The following is a 20,201-nucleotide window of genomic DNA, read 5'->3' as shown; positions in this document are numbered from 1 at the left end:
CAATATACTATTACCCTTCTCCTAAATTTCCCGAACATTTCTACATCTAAACTCAAATTATTTTTTTGAACAACAATTTCATTAAATTATAAAGAATATCCCACATACATCTCCCTATCTATTTGAATTATAAGGGATTAATATAACCATGAAATATATTGTTTAGAAATCGATTAGAGAGATACAATCATCATACTTTGCTAATTATTTATGTAGATTATGTAGAATATGAAGCGACAAAAAATCAGGTTGTGAATAACCATATCATGAATAAGGAGATCAATCATGAGAAAAACTGATAATGAGTATTTTAGTAAGTTAGTTATAATCTAATTTTAAGATAATGTTTTTAATTTTTATATAGATCAATTATCATTAAATTAAGTATTTTGGTATACATGTGAGTTTATAGGTTTTATAATGAAAGACATGTAATTTGAAGTTTTACAAGGATATAGACGTAATTATGAAAGTTTACAAGGATTTAACTTCACCCATTAAATCATTCTGTCCTTATGAAGTAAAAAAAAAAAAAAAACAAACATATATAGTTGTCAAGATTAAAAGTTCAACTCATTAAGACCATTAACTCAAAAAACAAACAAACAACCCATTACTTTTGTGCCAATAGGTATTCAATCAAACTGTAAGCTATAGTACAAGTGTTGTATTGAGTTTGTGTTGCGTATAAATATATTAACAAGGTCAAATTGGTAAATTAGACGGATATAACGCCTTCTTCTAGAGGATAGTTAGCCATACCTGGAGACAAAAATCTCCTGCAAGCATGCAATACTGATGAGTGAAAGCCCTTTGCATTGTCCAAAAACACAAAGTGACCAGCCTGCAAATCATATATTAGATCAACTTCAGCACATGTTAAACATAATCAAATATATAAATACCATAAAAATATATTTCTATTAAAAATATATAAAAAAATAACAGCCATTTGTGTCAATGCATAAGGAAAAGAGACCTGTGGGACCCGTATGATTTCACACGGGACATTCATATTCTTCCGTGCTGCCTCTGCCCCTTTGTAATCCATCCAATCTTGGAAACCGTATATAAAGGTCGTTGGCACTTTCCACTCAGAAGATCTGCAGCCAAACCAGAAAAATAAATGTCATTTTTACCCTTGATTGGTGGTGGTGGGTGAACTAAGCCAAACAAAGAAGAAGGGTAAAATGGTCATTTACTCATCATATTCAGACAGTTCATTCGGTCTGAAAGAGAAACAAATGTTTTTTTTTCCCATCAAGTCTTGTATAGATAAAGTGGCTGAATGGATAATGACCATTTTACCCTTCTTTGCGTGTATTAAGTTCATCAAGTCAGAAAGAAACACACACACGGACCTTTGTAATAGAGGACTCCGAGCAAATGCCCCAAATGAAAAAATATGCTTCAAACAGAGCTCTCCACTGGCCTTTGCAGCCAAAGTGTGGTACACATAATCTTCAATAAAAACATTAATAATTAAATATTAATACCCATTTATTCCAAAATATTAATTAATATGTCAAGATGGTCAATTCGGTCAAATTTCAATCACCTGTGAGTAATGCAGACTCTTGCTCAGCCAACCCTTCACCTTCACCAAATCTTGCACTTGTATATTTACGGACCAAGTTTGGACCAAATGGCCCTAAACCTCTGAAAATAAAAAATAAAAAAAAGTTAAAGAACTAGCAAGAAAAGAAAATGACAAATAAAAAAGGAAAAAGATATTTACCTGACAACCTTCATAGGAGTAAAATTAGACTCCCATAAATGATTCAAAACAGCTCCTTTCCATGTTGCTTGGAATTTTGTAAGTCTTTCTGATTTATGTTCGGTTTCTGATGTAAATCCAGCGGGTCCCACCAAAATCAGATGTTGTACGTGCTCCGGGTGCTTTTAATATTTTCAATAATCAGTAAAAAAAAGTTATCGTATTTATATATATTTTGTTTTTTATTGGTATATATCAGTAAGAAAACTCACTTTGAGAGCATATTTGGATGCAATGTATCCTCCAAATGAGTGTCCAAGCAAAACAAAGTTGCTGAGGTTTTTGGCCTTACGCCATTCCTCAAAGGAATTGATAAACCAAGCTTCAGTTTCTGCAATAGAAAATTTATCACAGTTAAGTGCCGTTCCTTTTTTACTTAATGACCATTTTACCCTTATTGTATAGAAAAGGGCTTAACAGAGACATGTGTCAGTCTGATACAAATACAATTTGGTCCGAATGAACTGTTTGAATATGAGTAACAAGCCATTTTACCCTTCTTTGTTTGGTTTGGTGCATCCATCACCAATAAAAGGTAATAGTGACATTCTCTTAATGACCATTTTACCCTTGATGTAGAAAAAACTTAATCTGGCAAGTTATATGTGGGTGTTTCCTTGTAGAAATAATAACTTAATAGAGAAAGTAGGGAAAGAATAACTTATCCAAATAGCTATTCATGGAAAAGAAAAGTAATAGGCTAGTAAAAAACTAACCTTCTGTACTTGTGCAAGTGAAATCAGGCCTGCTAGATGCACCCCAACTGCCATACAAGAAACAAAACTACAATAAATAAGCTAGAAAATTGAAACTATCTAGAAGATAACGAATCACTACAATAATATGCAGAATTTGGTCAAAGATTATGTAAAAAACTGACCCTAGCTGATCGATTGCAATCACCCTGAAGTGTTTGGCAAGAGTGTCGAAATTTTTAAAAAAGAAACCTTGAGAAGCTGCATATCCATGCACCATTACAAGAGTAGGAGAATCCTGTTTGCTGTCAAAAGTGATGGTGTTGATAAATCTTGATTCATTGCTAGCAGAACGAAACCACCTGACTTTAGATCCTGGTGGGCCAGATCCGATATCAACCAGCTCTTGAGTATATGGTGTCCTGGTATTCAATCCAACGCAAACAACAACATCTACATTACATTACTATTACTATCAATACTAAGAACTTGCAGATTCAAAAAATCCTTCCTTTTTCACAATTCAGATTGTATGCTGTTGGATCAATAGAGAAACACTCGCACCTCAAGCTTCCATTGCTGGAGATATGTGAATTTGCAGACTTTTTTTTTGCTTATAAACTGATCTCTCAGTTTACACTCAAGCAAAGGCTGCACACTCGCCAATGGATCTAATTTAATTAAGATACTAACTACTAGAATTTAGCTATTCTATTCCAGGACGAGGGATGATTCAGAAGTAAAACATACGAAGAGAAATTTTACAATTTTGATAGGTGAATGATAACAAATGGCCAATAAAGAGGGAAAATTACTTGACAAGAGTTAGAAGACGTTTTTCAGCGGATATAATGTGATCAGTAGATGTGGGAATCCAACGAAGGGCAGAAGGCCATAGCGATTTCTTGGTTGTTGATGTTGAAGTTACAGTGGCCGCTGTTGCCGTTGCCGTTGCAGGCGCAGATGAGTTCAATTCCTGCGCCATAGCCTTGCCCAGAGAACTCGACTTCGCACGTCTCAGACCAAGTCTAAAGCTCATAAACTGGTTTCTGTTAACTGTTCTCGCTTAACCGATTGGTTTCCAGAACAGGAATTGAAACGAAGATCGTAAACAGGCAATCTTTCGTCGGAATTGAAATACAAGTGAGGAGGATGGACAGGTTTGCCGGCTGCCCACGTCAATGGCGGTTGAGGGCGATCTGATTTTGACTATAATCTCTGGAAAAGGAAAGGGAAACGAATCCGAACTTCTGCACTAAAATTTTAGTAAAAAGAAAGGCATATTCTTGGAAAAGACGTAAGCGCTTATTCTTATACGAATCAAACTAATTATTATTTTAAGTTTAGGGCATCGTTAACCTACCCTATCAAGTCATTAATCTAATATTTTTGATATCTAATTAAATGAGCTTTGGTTAAGCTTTTTTCATAACTATTTTTTATAAATTTAACTTATTATTCTCATCTATCTAAAATATTCATACAACCTCCTCATTTAATTAATAGTCTTTAAACATATTATAATTGAATATGAAATATTTTAAATTAAGATTAAGATTATCACTAAAAATTAGTATATAAACATTTAATAAATGAAAAACAATGGTAGAAATAATTAAATAGTTAAATAAATGAAAAACATTTAAAACTACAATATAATTAAGGGGGTAAAAATAAAATATGTTAAAAGTAAAAGGGGTTAGATGCTTAAAGCTTTATACTATATTCACCACTCAATATATATTGAGTGGTCAATATAAATACACAAAAAGCAATCAACTCCAATGGTGTTAAATGAAAATAAGTGATTAATCAATAAAAAAAACTCTAAATAAGTCCCCATTGGAGATGCTCTTAGAATAATATCTTTTTTTACTGTGTTTTTACTACACAAAAGTATAATATAAAGTGAAAATTTATATTATTCATCGAACCATGTTTTTTTAAGGGCGGAATCAAGTTAAAACAAAACTAGCGAGACGCTAGAAAAGTTACAACATATAAACGATCGAAATAGAAGAACTACCAATTTAAAGAATTAAACATCTATCTATATTTCAATCAATTGAAAGATATTAACTGAATTTCATTGGCTATCTTCATTGGGTTGCTCATAAAACTCTGAAACTCTTGAAAACTAAAGCCACAAGTCACGTTAAATAGTATTTATAAAACATGTAGGTGCATTTTGCGATATAGAACATTCGCTGCACATTCACAAGAATACTTTTATCTGCGTGATTAATTTAAAATGGTTCAACCAATGGCGAATTTAGGTGTCTCCCGTGGGTCCCAGGCCACCACTCGATTTTCCATCGTAGTGTAATTTTTTTTCTATTAAGATGCAACCACTAAAAAAATATGTGCACTTACTAGTGTAAGGTGCAACTACATCAAAAGTTCCTACGCCCGCCACTCTTTCAAGCATCTCCATCAAATAGTAACTGCTAAGTATATGCAAGAAAATAATTTTTACACGTTCTTGGCGTTTCGTTCAATCATTCATAAAATAAATGTTTCACGAGGTTCTACATATAAAGTTATTTAAAGGTTAGATATAATATATCTTTAAGTGTTTGTGTGATTGTTGGTGATTCATTAAGTCGTTCGTATACAACAACACATTTCAAATAAGTCATTCTAATATTCTATCTTTGGTTCATTAAAAATAAATATATCATTAAAAAAACAAACAATCAACTTTAAAAAAAATCTCAAAAGGATCACAAATAACATGTTGAGATATATGAAACTTTCGATAAGTCCATAGATGTGAAAACCGTCAAATTCAAGTCAAAGTCAAAGTCAACAAGTCAAACCGGTCAAACTTAATTAGTACTTGTATGCTAAAAGTTATTCTATGTATAAAAATGTGCATTTGTATGTCAAGAACTCAAGTGTCTCGAAGAATCTATGTGTTTAGCAATGTAAAAACCCTAAAAAAGGAGTTAAACGCATCAAAACACGACTAAGGACCCTTTTGGGGACTTAAAACAATCATAAACGAAGCATAACGGGGTTCACGAACCTTGCATTACGAGATTATACGATCATAATGGCTAAGATTAAATCTCTCCCAAATCTCTCCAAGTATGTGAAATATCTCCCAAATCTCTCCAAGTATGTGAAATCTCTCTCAAATCTCTCCAAGTATTTTAAATCTCTCCAAGTATGTGAAATCTCTCCCAAATCTCTCCAAGTATGTGAAATCTCTCCCAAATCTCTCCAAGTATGTGAAATCTCTCCCAAATCTCTCTCAACTTTTTTTAGTCATCCCGACCCTTAACTTGGCCAAAAACCGCTTGAAATGGAGAGTTATATCGAAAAACAGCTAATTAGGGCCGAAACCCTTCTTAGGAACCGAACCTCTTAGGGCCGAACCCTTCTATTAGAACTGAACCCTCTCAGAACCGAGCTTGTCAGAAGCGAGCCTGTCAGAAGCGAGCAACCATTTCGGACCGAACTGCAGCCGAACCGAGCCCTGATACAACCGAAATAGACTGAGGGCTCGGTCTATTTCGCTTCCTTCACAATTTCGGACCGAGCTTCCACCTTCGGTTCCTTCCCTGCCACCTTCGGTCCCTTCTTGCCCCTTCGGCTCCTCCTCCCCTTCTCTCGGTTCTCACACTCCTAAGAGCCGAACCTCGCAGGTTCGGTCCTTAATGCCGGTTTTCGACTACTTTCTTCCTAAGCCCGTTTTTGACGGGATTTTTTCACCAAATTCATATTTTTACCATTTTAAACCCCCAAAACTCATATTTTATTTATTTTTCAAGGATTATTAATTAAAAATCATTATTTTATAATAAGATGAGTATTCTACCCCACAAGTGGGTCAAGTGTGCCCACTTGCCTCCATGTGTCATCCTCTTATTAGTCAACCTTATCCACATCACAAAAACCAAGACAAACATCACTTCAAACTTACAAGTTGCTCTGTAACATCCGGATTTCCAGGGATTATGTTTGATTATTTATTCTTTTGAGTAAAAGGGAGGGACTCGAGGAGTTGAGGCGTAGACTCGTCGAGTAGGATCGCATGTGCTGACTGGATTAATGAACGGACTCGACAAGTCGGAAAGGGTGGACTCGACGAGTCCGCGCTGTGGATTGAAACCCTAATTCTCGGGGTCTGTGCCCTATTTAAAGGCCTTTATGGCCTCCATTTGCGGCCACTTCACCCCTGAGAAACCCTAGAGAGCAGAGAGATCGTTGGTGGTGCAAGAGGAAGGCTAATTCATCATTATTTGGTGTGTTTTAGCAAAGGGAAGGGAGGATTTCGAGCTAGGCAGTCTTGTGGGACTCAAATCTTCCATCATTTGGTGCAGAGCTGCTGTGGGAGGTAAGGATTCATGTCCATTTTCATTGAGTAACAGATTTCATGAATCTAGGGCTTTTTCTCTTCTTTTGGGTAAGAGATCTAGTGTATGTGATGTCCCCTTGTGTCAATATCATCAGATTTGGACCTTGAGAGGTCCAGAGAGTCCCTATTCTCCAGCTTTATGTAGTCCTTTATGAGGTTGGGGCTTAGGTTATCATTTTAAGGGTTATTTTGGCATATAGAGGTGATAGTGTGATGCATGAGCCCAAAGTTCGAACCTTTTCGTGATTATCATGCTTGGGAAGGTCAGATCTATAGATTGGAGAAGCAGATCTGACCTCAGAAGGTCATTTGAGTGTGAGCATGGAAGCAACTCGCCGAGCCCATAAGTGGACTCGACGAGTCGAGTCGGGGTTGCCCTGCGATTCGTAACAGGAGGAACCCGTCGAGTGGAAGGATGACTCAACGAGCCAAGAGAGGCTAGAAGGATTCAGAGGACCTGCATGGACTCGCCGAGTCGCCCGTGTGCACTCGACGAGTCGGGTCAAAGTTTGACAGTTGACTTTCGTTGACCTTAGGGTTCTGGTCAAGACTGATTCAAGAGAGTTCAAAGAGGGGTAGAATGGCCTTCTACCCAATCTTTAGAGATGAGGCTATGAGAGAATATTGATCGCGAATGTTATTTGTATAATAGGAGGAGGCTATGTCGGGACGTTGAGCTCGAGAATTTATCCGACTTCATTGAGGTGAGTCTTCTCACTATACTGTACCTGGAAGGGTACCTATGTGTGACCGGAAGGTCTTGTATGCTATGAGATGTACGTGCTATATGCGGTTATGTGATATGTGTGTGCTATGTATGTTATGTATGGTAAGGACCGGAAGGTCAAGATGATATGGACCGGAAGGTCAAGATGACATGGACCGGAAGGTCAGGAGGTTACGGACCGGAAGGTCGATACGGGTAGGACCGGAAGGTCTACCGGGATTCGGGACGGAAGTCCCCTGAGACACATGGATCGGAAGATCCTACAGAGTTATGGCCTGGAAAGGCGTATGTGTTGTATGTGGTATCTTGGGGAACTCACTAAGCATTTATGCTTACAGTTGTTGTGTTATGTGTTTCAGGTACTAGCGAGGATCGCGGGAAGGCGCCAGCATGGTCTGTACACACTGATGAAGATTTATGTACTTGAGATTCTGGGGTTGTTCATTGAGATATTATGTGATACAATGGGTTTTGTTATGAATGAATTATGTTTTAAAAACGAAAACTTGTTTGAAAATTTACGTTGTTACAAGTTGGTATCAGAGCCCTTGGTTTGAGGGATTCAGATGCACCTTCGGGCGTATCTGAACTCAAACTGAGGATTTGAGTAAAAATTTTCAGAAAAGAAACAATTTTTCTAAAAGAGTAAAAGATTTTGAGAAAGGCAGAACGGAGCAGTGTGTACGATCAGCCAGCGCCCGAACGGTGATTTCCCAAAATACCCTTACATTATGTGTTATGAGATATGATATGATATGTTATGCATGCTAGAGTAGGCTAGGTATTCATATTAGGACTAGAGTGGCCTGATTTGTGATGCCTTAGCCTAGGAGATTACTGCTGCTATGAGATGCTTCGAGAGTGAGTAGGTAGCAGTGAGGAGCTTATGAGAAGTCTACCGAAGGGTAGCCTATGCTTAGCGAGATGTAGAGTACTTGTGGTCTGGGATCCTAGGAGGAGGACTTGGAATGAATGCTGATGCGGTGTGGAAAGTAGTATTGGGCCCGTACTACTGAAAACACCGGATCAGTGCGCAGTCCAAGTAAGAATCCTTAGGGTACTATGGAACAAGTAGGGCTGAGTTATCGAGTGCGAGTACACTCGAGTGAGTCTCTGATTTTTTATGTTGTATTTCGGAGACATCATGGTTGGGACACACCACAGACCAGAGACCAGTGGCGTGAGTGACGAGGAGCTTCGTCAGATGATCCACGACGAAGGGGCTGCGGATATCCACACAGAGATACTGGGATGTTTGGGTCTATCAAGACCACTTTGATTGAGACGTTCGACGAGAGATACGCAGCAGTTACTGAGGCTGCGGCTGCTGCTAGACCTCAGGGGGGGTGACTCGATGCTGTTCTGGGAGTTCAGCAACACGAAGCCACCAGAGTTTGATAGGACGCAGGATCTGATTGATGCGATGAGATGGATTTCTGATATCGAGGGATGCTTCTACACCTGTTCGTGTCCGGAGCATCTGAGGGTTCGGTTTGCATTGAACCAGTTTCGCTTGGGGGCGAAGGACTGGTGGAAGTTCGTGGCGGCAAACTTCAATCTTGCAAGAGACTTCGGAGGTGACCTGGGAGAGGTTCACCACCATGTTCAGAGACGAGTATGTTCCCCCATTGGAGCGGGAACGGTTGGCACAGGAGTTCTTGTCCTTCAAGCAGGGGGCGGAGTCCGTGACTGTGATTACACGGATGTTTCACGAGAGGGCGTTGTTTTGCCCTGAGCACGTGTCGTCTGAGCAGGCACGCATGAGCCGGTATTTGAGCATTGAGGAGTGATGTCATGGTTCGAGTACCATGATAAGTAGTAGATTGAGAAGTGATGCCATGGGTCGAGTCCCATGAGTGGTAGCAGAACGAGAGTTGATGTCAGGGTTAGAGTGCCATGATTTGAGATGGATTGAGAAAAGGGAACGTGGTTCGAGTACCATGATTCGTAGAAGATTAAGAGGAGATAACATGGTACAGGTATCATGATGCATAGCAGATCGAGAGGTGACCACACGGTTTGAGTATCATGACATGTGGCGGTTAGTGTTTCTGGTTTTTACCAGTTATTCCATGGGGATTGTTTAGACTGAGATCGAGGTGAATGAGTGTGGGGACAGAAGGCCATGATGAACCAGTTTTAGTGGAGCATCCCTTGAAAAGGGGAATCGAGTGAGCTCCGAGGGATTGTGGGTGATATGCCAGTTGGAATCACAAGACTCAGGGATGAGTAGGGATGATGCGTTATAGGAAGAATACGGTCTGGGCTGGGCGACCGGCCGATAGTGGAGAGGTCACTTTCTGAGACCCGAGTAGTGTTATTTCCGTTTCCTGGGGGAGACGTAAGAGGTGATGAGATTTCGGTTTTTGAGTTTGAGGGTGAGCCCTGTGGGATTGCACAGATGGTGATCTCCAACCAGAGTTTATGGCAGTAGGTCTGCCGCGAAGTAAAGATATAACTTGAACAGGTCGTCAGTGGGGACTGAGATGGTCAAGGACCAGGATACACCCTATTTGAGTATAGTAGGGCATGTGTTAGCTGCAGCATCGGACGATCAAGAGGAGTATATCAGGGCGGTGACCCTTAATGTCTTTGATGAGTGTTAAGGGCGGAAATATGGTTTCTGCTCTTATGATAAGTGACGTGATGGAACGTTGGTTGAGGAGTCGATGATGAGGAGTACGGTAGATCATTACTTCCAGACTAAGAGTCAGGGTTAATACTGGACAGTTAGGAGGTTCGGTGATGGAATGGTTTGAGACTCTGAATGACTAGAGGCAGTCATGGTGGGAAGTTCTGAGGATTTCATCTGAGTTTCGGGGCATCTGGAGCTGCTCGATCTCTGTCGGGATATCATCGAGCGTTGCGTAGCACCTTCCAAGAGTAGGTGCGGTGATTTCTGGAGGAAACAGTCGGTGTGATAGGCTGCTGGTACGCCGATTGGGGTTGGTTCGAACCCTAAGTGGGGGAGAACCGGGTATTTTATTGAGGGGATTAGAGATTCGATTGAGAATGGTTAGAGATCTGGATACGGAGAGATCGACAGTACGAACTCATGAGCCCAGGGTTATGGGTGATTGAGACGAGGTGCAGAGCGAGATAATGGATGTGTTATGTCTGAAAAGGATAAGTGTCTCCACGGCAATTGGCCGTTGGTCGGAGACCTTGGGGTGAACGGAAATTCTTCGAGGTCAAACGGGTGAATTCGAGATGGTTGGCTCGTAGGGTGAGTTCGACGGTTGAGAAATTCTGGTTCAATGATGGGGCTGTTAGTCAGCCTGGGAAGGGCAGAAGTTGATTAGACAACCAATTCCAGGTTGTGGAACAGGAAGATCAGTGGATGAGACGAGATAACGTGAGGTTCTATGGTGGTGTATCGAGGTATCCGAATTTAATGCATTGGATTTCGGATGATTTTGAGTCTTGAGTGGAGATGGCAGGTGGTAGGTCAAGCATCTATGATTCCAGTGGGAGTCCTTTCGGTTGATGTCAGAAAGTGAGATTGTCCAAGAATATGGATTGCAGTAGAGAAGGGTGTTTTATTATGGCGATTTCTGCCAGATATAGTGATGCATAATTTGGGTAAGTGCATGCACCTATATATGATTGGTCCGCGGAGTGTGTGAGTCAGTTAGAGGTTGTTGTGATGCTACGAGAAGCCGTAGTACTCACTAGTCAGAGGTTGTTGTGATGCTACGGGAAGCCGTAGTACTCACTAGTTAGAGGTTGTTGTGATGCTACGGGAAGCCGTAGTACTCACTAGTTAGAGGTTGTTGTGATGCTACGGGAAGCCGTAGTACTCACTAGTCAGAGGTTGTTGTGATGCTACGGGAAGCCGTAATACTCACTAGTGAGAGGTTGTTGTGATGCTACGGGAAGCCGTAGTACTCACTAGTTAGAGGTTGTTGTGATGCTACGGGAAACCGTAGTACTCGCTAGTCAGAGGTTGTTGTGATGCTACGGGAAGCCGTAGTACTCACTAGTCAGAGGTTGTTGTGATGCTACGGGAAGCCGTAGTACTCACTAGTTAGAGGTTGTTGTGATGCTACGGGAAGCCGTAGTACTCACTAGTCAGAGGTTGTTGTGATGCTACGGGAAGCCGTAGTACTCACTAGTCAGAGGTTGTTGTGATGCTACGGGAAGCCGTAGTACTCACTAGTGAGAGGTTGTTGTGATGCTACGGGTAGCCGTAGTACTCACTAGTTAGAGGTTGTTGTGATGTTACGGGAAACCGTAGTACTCACTAGTCAGAGGTTGTTGTGATGCTACGGGAAGCCGTAGTACTCACTAGTCAGAGGTTGTTGTGATGCTACGGGAAGCCGTAGTACTCACTAGTCAAAGGTTGTTGTGATGCTACGGGAAGCCGTAGTACTCACTAGTGAGAGGTTGTGGTGATACTGCGGGAAGCCGTAGTACTCACCAGTCAGTTAGAGGTTGTGGTGATACTGCGGGAAGCCGTAGTACTCACCAGTCAGTGAGAGGTTGAGGTGGTGTTACGAGAAGACGTAGTACACACTAGTTAGCGAGAAGTTGTTATGATAAAGTACTCTTTGATCAGAGCACGGCGCAGAGAGTTTTAGGCATGGGGTGGCCCTGATTGGTGAGTTTTTGGGAACCTGGTGGTCAGACAAGGGGCGAGATCGGGGTCTCCTCAATGTTAGGGGATCATTATGTTCTGAGTAAGGTGTGGTCATTGCAATCTGAAAGAATGGGATAAGTGAGGTACGCATGAGTTGCGGGAAATGAGTTCTGAGTTGAGTGCTTCGTTGGGACGAGTGGTTCCAACTCTGGGTCGGACCAAACTCTCGAGTTTGAGTTTGGCTCTGGTGGTGCGTTGAATAGGTGAGATGAGATTCTGGACTCTGAGGTGGGTTCCATGTTGAGGAGTATTGTTTGTCATCTGATGTCTTAGACCTGTGTGGGTCAGTACTCGGGTACGGGAGGTACCGCAAGTTGCATGGAACGATGAGTACAGATGACATAGGTCGGGGTTGAGTCGATCTCCAGATGGGTAGGTAGCATTCTCTTAGGGTTAAGCGAACTTCGTTATTCGTGTGTCACCTTGGGCCGATGGGGTTATAGTAAGAAGGAAACCATGGAGACGGTTGGGATAATGCAACGGATGACCCTGGAGGTTCAACTGTTGGGTCGAGATCAGATCTGGTACTCAGTGTTAAAAGGGGATACGAGGGATGCAGCCGAGTCTTATGATTTTAGATGTCTGAGGACTTCTGAGCGAGCATGATTCTCTTGTGTCAGAGAACAGGATGTTGAAAGTTTATTGTTCGAATGGATTATGTTAGTGGTTCAGTGGATGAGCCCTGGTGGGATGTAAACCCTTTCGTTTCTTGGGTCGTGATTCGGATGGTTGCTATGTTTGGTATGAGGGATCGGTAGCCGATTGTTGGATTATGTCGGGAGAGAATCTGAAGGGTTGGTTTTCCTCCGGGATTGGGAATCCCTGTTGGGATCCAGGTGTCCAGAGAGGATGGAAGCTGTGTGGCATGAGATCCTATCGATGGTGCCATTTGGTTATGGGATTCGATCTGTATGTGGAGGAGCGATTTCGAGGGCGAAATCTAATTTAAGTGGGGGAGAATTGTAACATCCGGATTTCCAGGTATTATGTTTGATCATTTATTCTTTTGAGTAAAAGGGAGGGACTCGACGAGTTGAGGCGTAGACTCGTCGAGTAGGATCGCATGTGCTGACTGGATTAATGAACGGACTCGACGAGTCGGAAAGGGTGGACTCGACGAGTCCGCGCTGTGGATTGAAACCCTAATTCTCGGGGTCTGTGCCCTATTTAAAGGCCTTTATGGCCTCCATTTGCGGCCACTTCACCCCTGAGAAACCCTAGAGAGCAGAGAGATCGTTGGTGGTGCAAGAGGAAGGCTAATTCATCATTATTTGGTGTGTTTTAGCAAAGGGAAGAGAGGATTTTGAGCTAGGCAGTCTTGTGGGACTCAAATCTTCCATCATTTGGTGCAGAGCTGCTGTGGGACGTAAGGATTCATGTCCATTTTCATTGAGTAATAGATTTCATGAATCTAGGGCTTTTTCTCTTCTTTTGGGTAAGAGATCTAGTGTATGTGATGTCCCCTTGTGTCAATATCATCAGATCTGGACCTTGAGAGGTCCATAGAGTCCCTATTCTCCAGCTTTATGTAGTCCTTTATGAGGTTGGGGCTTAGGTTATCATTTTAAGGGTTATTTTGGCATATAGAGGTGATAGTGTGATGCATGAGCCCAAAGTTCGAACCTTTTCGTGATTATCATGCTTGGGAAGGTCAGATCTATAGATTGGAGAAGCAGATCTGACCTCAGAAGGTCATTTGAGTGTGAGCATAGAAGCAACTCGCCGAGCCCATAAGTGGACTCGACGATTCGAGTCGGGGTTGCCCCGCGATTCGTGACAGGAGGAACCCGTCGAGTGGAAGGATGACTCAACGAGCCAAGAGAGGCTAGAAGGATTCAGAGGACCCGCATGGACTCGCCGAGTCGCCCGTGTGCACTCGACGAGTCGGGTCAAAGTTTGACAGTTGACTTTCGTTGACCTTAGGGTTATGGTCAAGACTGATTCAAGAGAGTTCAAAGAGGGGTAGAATGGCCTTCTACCCAATCTTTAGAGATGATGCTATGAGAGAATATTGATCGCGAATGTTATTTGTATAATAGGAGGAGGGTATGTCGGGACGTTGAGCTCAAGAATTTATCCGACTTCATTGAGGTGAGTCTTCTCACTATACTGTACCTGGAAGGGTACCTATGTGTGACCGGAAGGTCTTGTATGCTATGAGATGTACGTGTTATATGCGGTTATGTGATATGTGTGTGCTATGTATGTTATGTATGGTAAGGACCGGAAGGTCAAGATGATATGGACCGGAAGGTCAAGATGACATGGACCGGAAGGTCAGGAGGTTACGGACCGGAAGGTCGATACGGGTAGGACCGGAAGGTCTACCGGGATTCGGGACGGAAGTTCCCTGAGACACATGGATCGGAAGATCCTACAGAGTTATGGCCTGGAAAGGCGTATGTGTTGTATGTGGTATCTTGGGGAACTCACTAAGCATTTATGCTTACAGTTGTTGTGTTATGTGTTTCAGGTACTAGCGAGGATCGCGGGAAGGCGTCGACATGGTCTGTACACACTGATGAAGATTTATGTACTTGAGATTCTGGGGTTGTTCATTGAGATATTATGTGATACAATGGGTTTTGTTATGAATGAATTATGTTTTAAAAACGAAAAATTGTTTGAAAATTTACGTTGTTACATGCTCCAACAACCTTCAATATATATAGAAATCCCTGGAGGATTTCTTGGCTTACTTGATCATTTCAAACACTTACACTTCTCAAAACACCAAAAGAGCCTCATTTTCTCTCTACTTCCCACCACTTTGTGAAAGTGTTCTTGAGTTACTACTGTACTTTTTGGTAAGTATTCCATCTAAACTCAATTGTTATTCCATAATTTCATAACACTCTTGGATCATCGACTCATATCTTAACACCAAAAATCGTTCTTAGGATCATCCAAGCTTCCACGTGTTCATCAAGTGTTCTTGACTTGATACTCCTCGACTTCAACCTTCCACTCTTTTAGAAATCACTCAAGGTGAGTTCATACCCCTACATTTTCCCGTTTTCTTTAGTTTTCGGGGGGGGGGGGGGGGGGAATACAAGTTAAAACACCAAAACATATTTGAAACTTAACTTGACAGCTTACAACAGAAACGTTGTGACCTGTTCACGAATTGTTTTACCCAACTTAAACTTAATATTTTTCAAAACTATTTAATATGCATGTAGTTCAGGTTTATACCTTTAAAATAACTACTTTCACATCTCCATACGATTTTTCTACAATTTATGCTGGTTTTTACAAAACTGTCTATCACTGCAGCATCAAAGTCGGACCAGGTTGTGAAGATGAACATTTTCACCCTGGTTTGAGACCACCAAAAATTATAGGAAAATTTTGATGGGTTTTAAGCATAAGAACAATCCTATGTGCTCATACAAACCCTAATGCTTGGATCTAGGTTTCTCTATTGTACATGCATTGAATCCAAGACTTTCAAACCCTAATCTAGCATACATAATTCGAAAATTAACTTATTACATCAGATCTAGATGTTTACCTCTTCAAAGATTGGATTAGATCTTCTTTTCTTCTTCTCTTGAGCTCAGAGTCACAATTGTAACTCCTCTAATGGATCACAAACACCTCAAGCAAGAAGGCAACTTTGAGAGAGGAGGGAGGATGCTAATTTTCGGCCCTAGGGTTTCTCTTGGAAGCATGTGGCCGAAAATTGGAGCCTTGGGGTCTTATTTATAGTGCAGGCTGCTAGGGTTTCAGTCTAAACCCTAATGGATACCTTAGCCACCAAGTAGCCCAAGGAACCTTCTGGAATAAGGCCCTTGGACGAAAATATGATGATCCTTCATCATAATTTCGTTCCCCCTTAGTCCATTAGGTTTCCCAGCCCAAAACTCAACTATCACACATTTGACAGTTTATGCCCCTTTATTTAATTAATCTCTTTTAGTCACCAAATTAATTTTCTAATTAATTTATGACTAATACTAATTAAATAAATATGATTTCTCCTTTAATATATTATTCTTATAATATATTAATAAACCATAATATCCTCTCTCTCATATCAAATTACCTTGTCAAGTTGCTTTGGTGAAGGCAACCCAAAAGGACCATGCATAACCGGGTCAAGTACATACCAAATATAGTTACGGGCTTAGACACTAATCCAACAGTATGGATACAGTAGACTCTTTTTCCAAATACTCAGAGTTTACGGATTCAGTTTTCGACTTACGATGATTTTTCTATAAATATTATAAAACAATGACAGTTAAGGGTAAAACTGTCAAATACATGTTTAAAAGTTATTCACACCTTGTAACATGCTGAGCAAGGTGTGTACGATTTACACTTAGTATTTTAAATGTCATTTTATGGAAATACAAAGACATGCATATCAAGGTTTCATTCAAACACATAACACTTTTGATAAACTATAATAGGTATAGTTTGAGCACTTCGTTTGACAAAGAAAACAATAACTCAATCGACTTACAAAACAAGTATTTCATTACACACTACGTGAACTTGTTAATAAATAAATTTGTGAGACATTCTCCTTCGGGGTACTCTTAAGTACCACAGTAAAGTCATGTAGTTATAATCAGAATCTCCTGGAGGGAGAGCGTGATAGTTGTGTATAGATCTATATTGGGTCTGACAAACCCGCACCTAAGCTGCTTGCAACAGCTAGACCGTCAGGTCTGGGGTGACAAGTGTCATAACATTTTGAAGCCTGAAGAACGTCGAGTACGAGGTCTTCGAGTTTAATATGGTTATAACATCTCACATGGAAAATTAACAAAACACACAGTTCACGGGGATTTAAGGAGTTTTATTTAAATATAAAACCACACATACACGAGTATGACGATTTACTTACATACACTAAATCTTGGTTAAGTTAAGACTATAACAACCCTTTAGAAAATATTGGATTTTCTGGAAACAAACTTGTAACAAACAAAAAGGAACATCATTCATTTTTCATTCATAAACTTGCTTATGAACTCACCAGCTTTATGTTGATACTCTTTCAAAACAACTTGTATTCTCAGGTAATTGGTAAAACAGGTAACCACAAGATTTCTGAAGTCAAGACGCTAAGGCGTAGATTCTTTTGCTATATTTTGACATCATATGTAATTCATTTGGAAACATATACTTTTGAAACGATGTAACCTTTTAAATTATATTTATGATGGTTGTGTTTACTTTCTTCACTATGGTTATGATACTGAGCATGACGTCCTCCGCCCCCGAACGTTTCCGTCGTTCTGGTTTGGGGGTGTGACAATAGACAGAGCTTGCTTAGGGCAAGGGGGGGTTCTGCCCCCCCCTGATTTTTTTGTCACAATAATCCTTACTCTTTAGATTTTATACATATTTAGCCTAAAAATATAAAATTTTTGTTGTGGCCCCCCATGCTCTCCAATTTTCATATATATTATACTTTCGGCCCCCCCAAAATAAATGTCCAAGCTCCGTCACATGATAAGTCAACAATCCCCGGCCACAGAGACATATGCTTGAGAAAGCAAAAAAGGAGTTTAGAAAGATCCCAAAATGAGCAAGAAAACATGTCGATGGATATGAAATTGTTCAATAGTTGGATATACACACCCCATGACATGAAGATATCACAATAACCAAAACATACATTCTTAAATGGGATCATCTACAACAATATTGCACACCACTCATCCATAATGCAAATAAGTATTTGAGGCATTATGAGTGTTCAATATAAAATTTCAAGTCCCTAACAATGACAATATCAATAGCTTATCATTTTTTTAATATATCTAGTAGTTAGTTAGAGATGGAGAGGCATGTACGTTCACTTTCCACTGTTATGTAGATTGTGAGTGTGTATATTTTCGATTGTATTATCATTAGACTGTCTATTTGACCAATTGTATGTATTGTTATGTAACAATTTATTCTATAGCGATCTATCATATATTGAAATAAAAGGTAACACGTTAATGTAACTATGCAACATACTTGTTTATTGCTAAATAAGGAACCACCAATGTACCCCTACTAGGGAACAAGAACATCACATTAGCACATACTATATAACAACATACTTGTTATTGTTTTTGAGCATGTTATTTTGGCAAATTTGTTGTCTAATGGGTCTTTGAAACATTATGATTTTTCCTTGTTTCCTTATGGGTTTATATTTTCCTTTTTGCTACTTAGGGGCACTTGTGGCATTCCTTTTCGATGGATGAAACCTTGATGACACTTAGTGGGCATCTGTTATAGTATTTGTCATTAGCCATAATAAGAAAATGAAATAAGCAGGTTCAGGACTAGAAAACAGTTAACAAAGATATGATAGAGGGAGAAACACAATAAGAATGACATAAATGAAAGTAGACAAAAGGGAAACTAAACATTTGGCTAGAGGGAGTGGTACCATACTTGTCATATCTTTTTGCCTGCCACATTAGCGTCACCTCAATTTTACCATATTTTCATGCTTTCTTGCCACATACAAGGAGTGGTCACCATGACATGCATTAATTAATTATTTAATTTTTTAAACAATTCAATTTAAATAAAAAAATTAAACTTCATTAATTCAAACTAGAAAGGTTACCCCCGTTACACGGGGGCCAGAAGCTTTCAATGTTGTTTCCGAATCGATAAATATGACAGACGTAGAAAGTGCAAGGATGACAAGCCCGGGCTTTGCCCCGGACCGTTTTGTTCATGTTTTTATGAAAAAATGTAAAAGTTTTGACTGCAAGGACCAGAAGTGTCAAAATGGCTAAAGAATTAAAGCGGTAGGAATTAGCAAGTTTTTAGAAAAGGGATCAAGGTTGTCGAACCGTTAAAGTTTTGTGACCAAACTTTAAATATTAAAAGGTTCCTAAATAGAAAAGGGATCAAAGTTGTCAAACCGTTAAAGTTTTGTGGCCAAACTTTAAATATTAAAAGGTTCCTAAAAAATGTAAAAATATCGATTATAAGGACCAAAAGTGTCAAAATGGCTAAAAAATGAGGACCAAAGTTGTGAAACCGTTAAAGTTTTGTGGCCAAACTTTAAATATTAAAAGGTTCCTAAATAGAAAAGGGATCAAAGTTGTCAAACCGTTAAAGTTTTGTGGCCAAACTTTAAATATTAAAAGGTTCCTAAAAAATGTAAAAATATCGATTACAAGGACCAAAAGTGTCAAAATGGCTGAAAAATGAGGACCAAAGTTGTCAAACCGTTAAAGTTTTGTGGCCAAACTTTAAATATTAAAAGGTTCCTAAATAGAAAAGGGATCAAAGTTGTCAAACCGTTAAAGTTTTGTGGCCAAACTTTAAATATTAAAAGGTTCCCAAAAAATGTAAAAATATCGATTACAATAACCAAAAGTGTCAAAATGGCTAAAAAATGAGGACCAAAGTTGCCAAAGTACAGGGACCAATTCTGCCAAAAAACAACATAAAGTCCAGGGACTAAAAAAACAAAAATTGTGGAAGTTCACTATTCATAAGAAACAATTTCCATAATATATATATTATAATTAAAAATGCATAACAAGAAAATGAAAAATTAAAAACTAAAAAAAAAACATAACATTTAATAAAAAAAACCTAAAAAACAACCCAACATGCGCTTAAAAAGACTAAATATTATATTTTTTTTCCTAATTTCGACTTTTACTGCTAATGCCAATTCATGCATCTCCCTGGTATAGTGACTTGGGTCTTGCATTAAGAGTTTCATTTCATTATTTTTTTTTTTGTTTCGTACGCTCTCTTTATGTAGAGAAATCTAAAAATTTGTCTATTCTTGTATTAGACCCTTAATCTTTGCCCCTATCGCTTTTTAACTCATATGAATATTTGGATTAACCTGTGTCTTTGCGTTTCGTTTCGTCCCTTCCCGTTGGGGGAAGGCAGTGTAATTTAAATGGTTTCATCATCGTCGAGGTCCATTCCAACACAATCATCTAATGCAGTGTAATCGGATTCCAATGTTTTTGACCGTTTTGAACCACCACCGACATGTTGTTCGGATG

At 39.7% G+C, this 20,201-nt stretch overlaps 1 protein-coding gene across 1 annotated transcript; it reads right to left on the bottom strand.

Moving 5' to 3' along the window:
- Positions 1-528: 528 nt before the first annotated feature.
- LOC145116537 (putative 1-acylglycerol-3-phosphate O-acyltransferase) lies at positions 529-3,757 on the bottom strand. The gene is made up of 9 exons (XM_079052877.1): positions 3,288-3,757; positions 2,658-2,894; positions 2,494-2,540; positions 1,990-2,108; positions 1,739-1,899; positions 1,559-1,659; positions 1,362-1,461; positions 980-1,103; positions 529-844 (listed from the first exon to the last, which is right to left on the bottom strand). The coding sequence occupies exons 1-9, from the start codon at positions 3,509-3,511 to the stop codon at positions 719-721; spliced, it is 1,239 nt and encodes a 412-aa protein (XP_078909003.1). The 5' UTR covers positions 3,512-3,757; the 3' UTR covers positions 529-718.
- Between the last annotated feature and the right edge of the window lie 16,444 nt (positions 3,758-20,201).

Source organism: Lactuca virosa, chromosome 5, assembly GCF_052849685.1.
Source record: "Lactuca virosa cultivar CGN04683 chromosome 5, Lactuca_virosa_CGN04683_v6, whole genome shotgun sequence".
Classification (NCBI taxonomy): Eukaryota; Viridiplantae; Streptophyta; class Magnoliopsida; order Asterales; family Asteraceae; genus Lactuca; species Lactuca virosa.
The sequence above is the reverse complement of the archived record's forward strand: the minus strand, read 5'-3'. Positions and strand labels throughout refer to the sequence as shown.

Excerpts from the sequence above, each read along its gene's own strand:
- LOC145116537 (XM_079052877.1), bottom strand. The coding sequence starts at position 3,511 with ATGAGCTTTAGACTTGGTCTGAGACGTGCGAAGTCGAGTTCTCTGGGC. Across the intron at positions 2,895-3,287 it reads CGTCTTCTAACTCTTGTCAA|GACACCATATACTCAAGAGC; the intron begins GTAATTTTCCCT and ends ATTGAATACCAG. Across the intron at positions 2,541-2,657 it reads ATTGCAATCGATCAGCTAGG|TTGGGGTGCATCTAGCAGGC; the intron begins GTCAGTTTTTTA and ends CTTGTATGGCAG.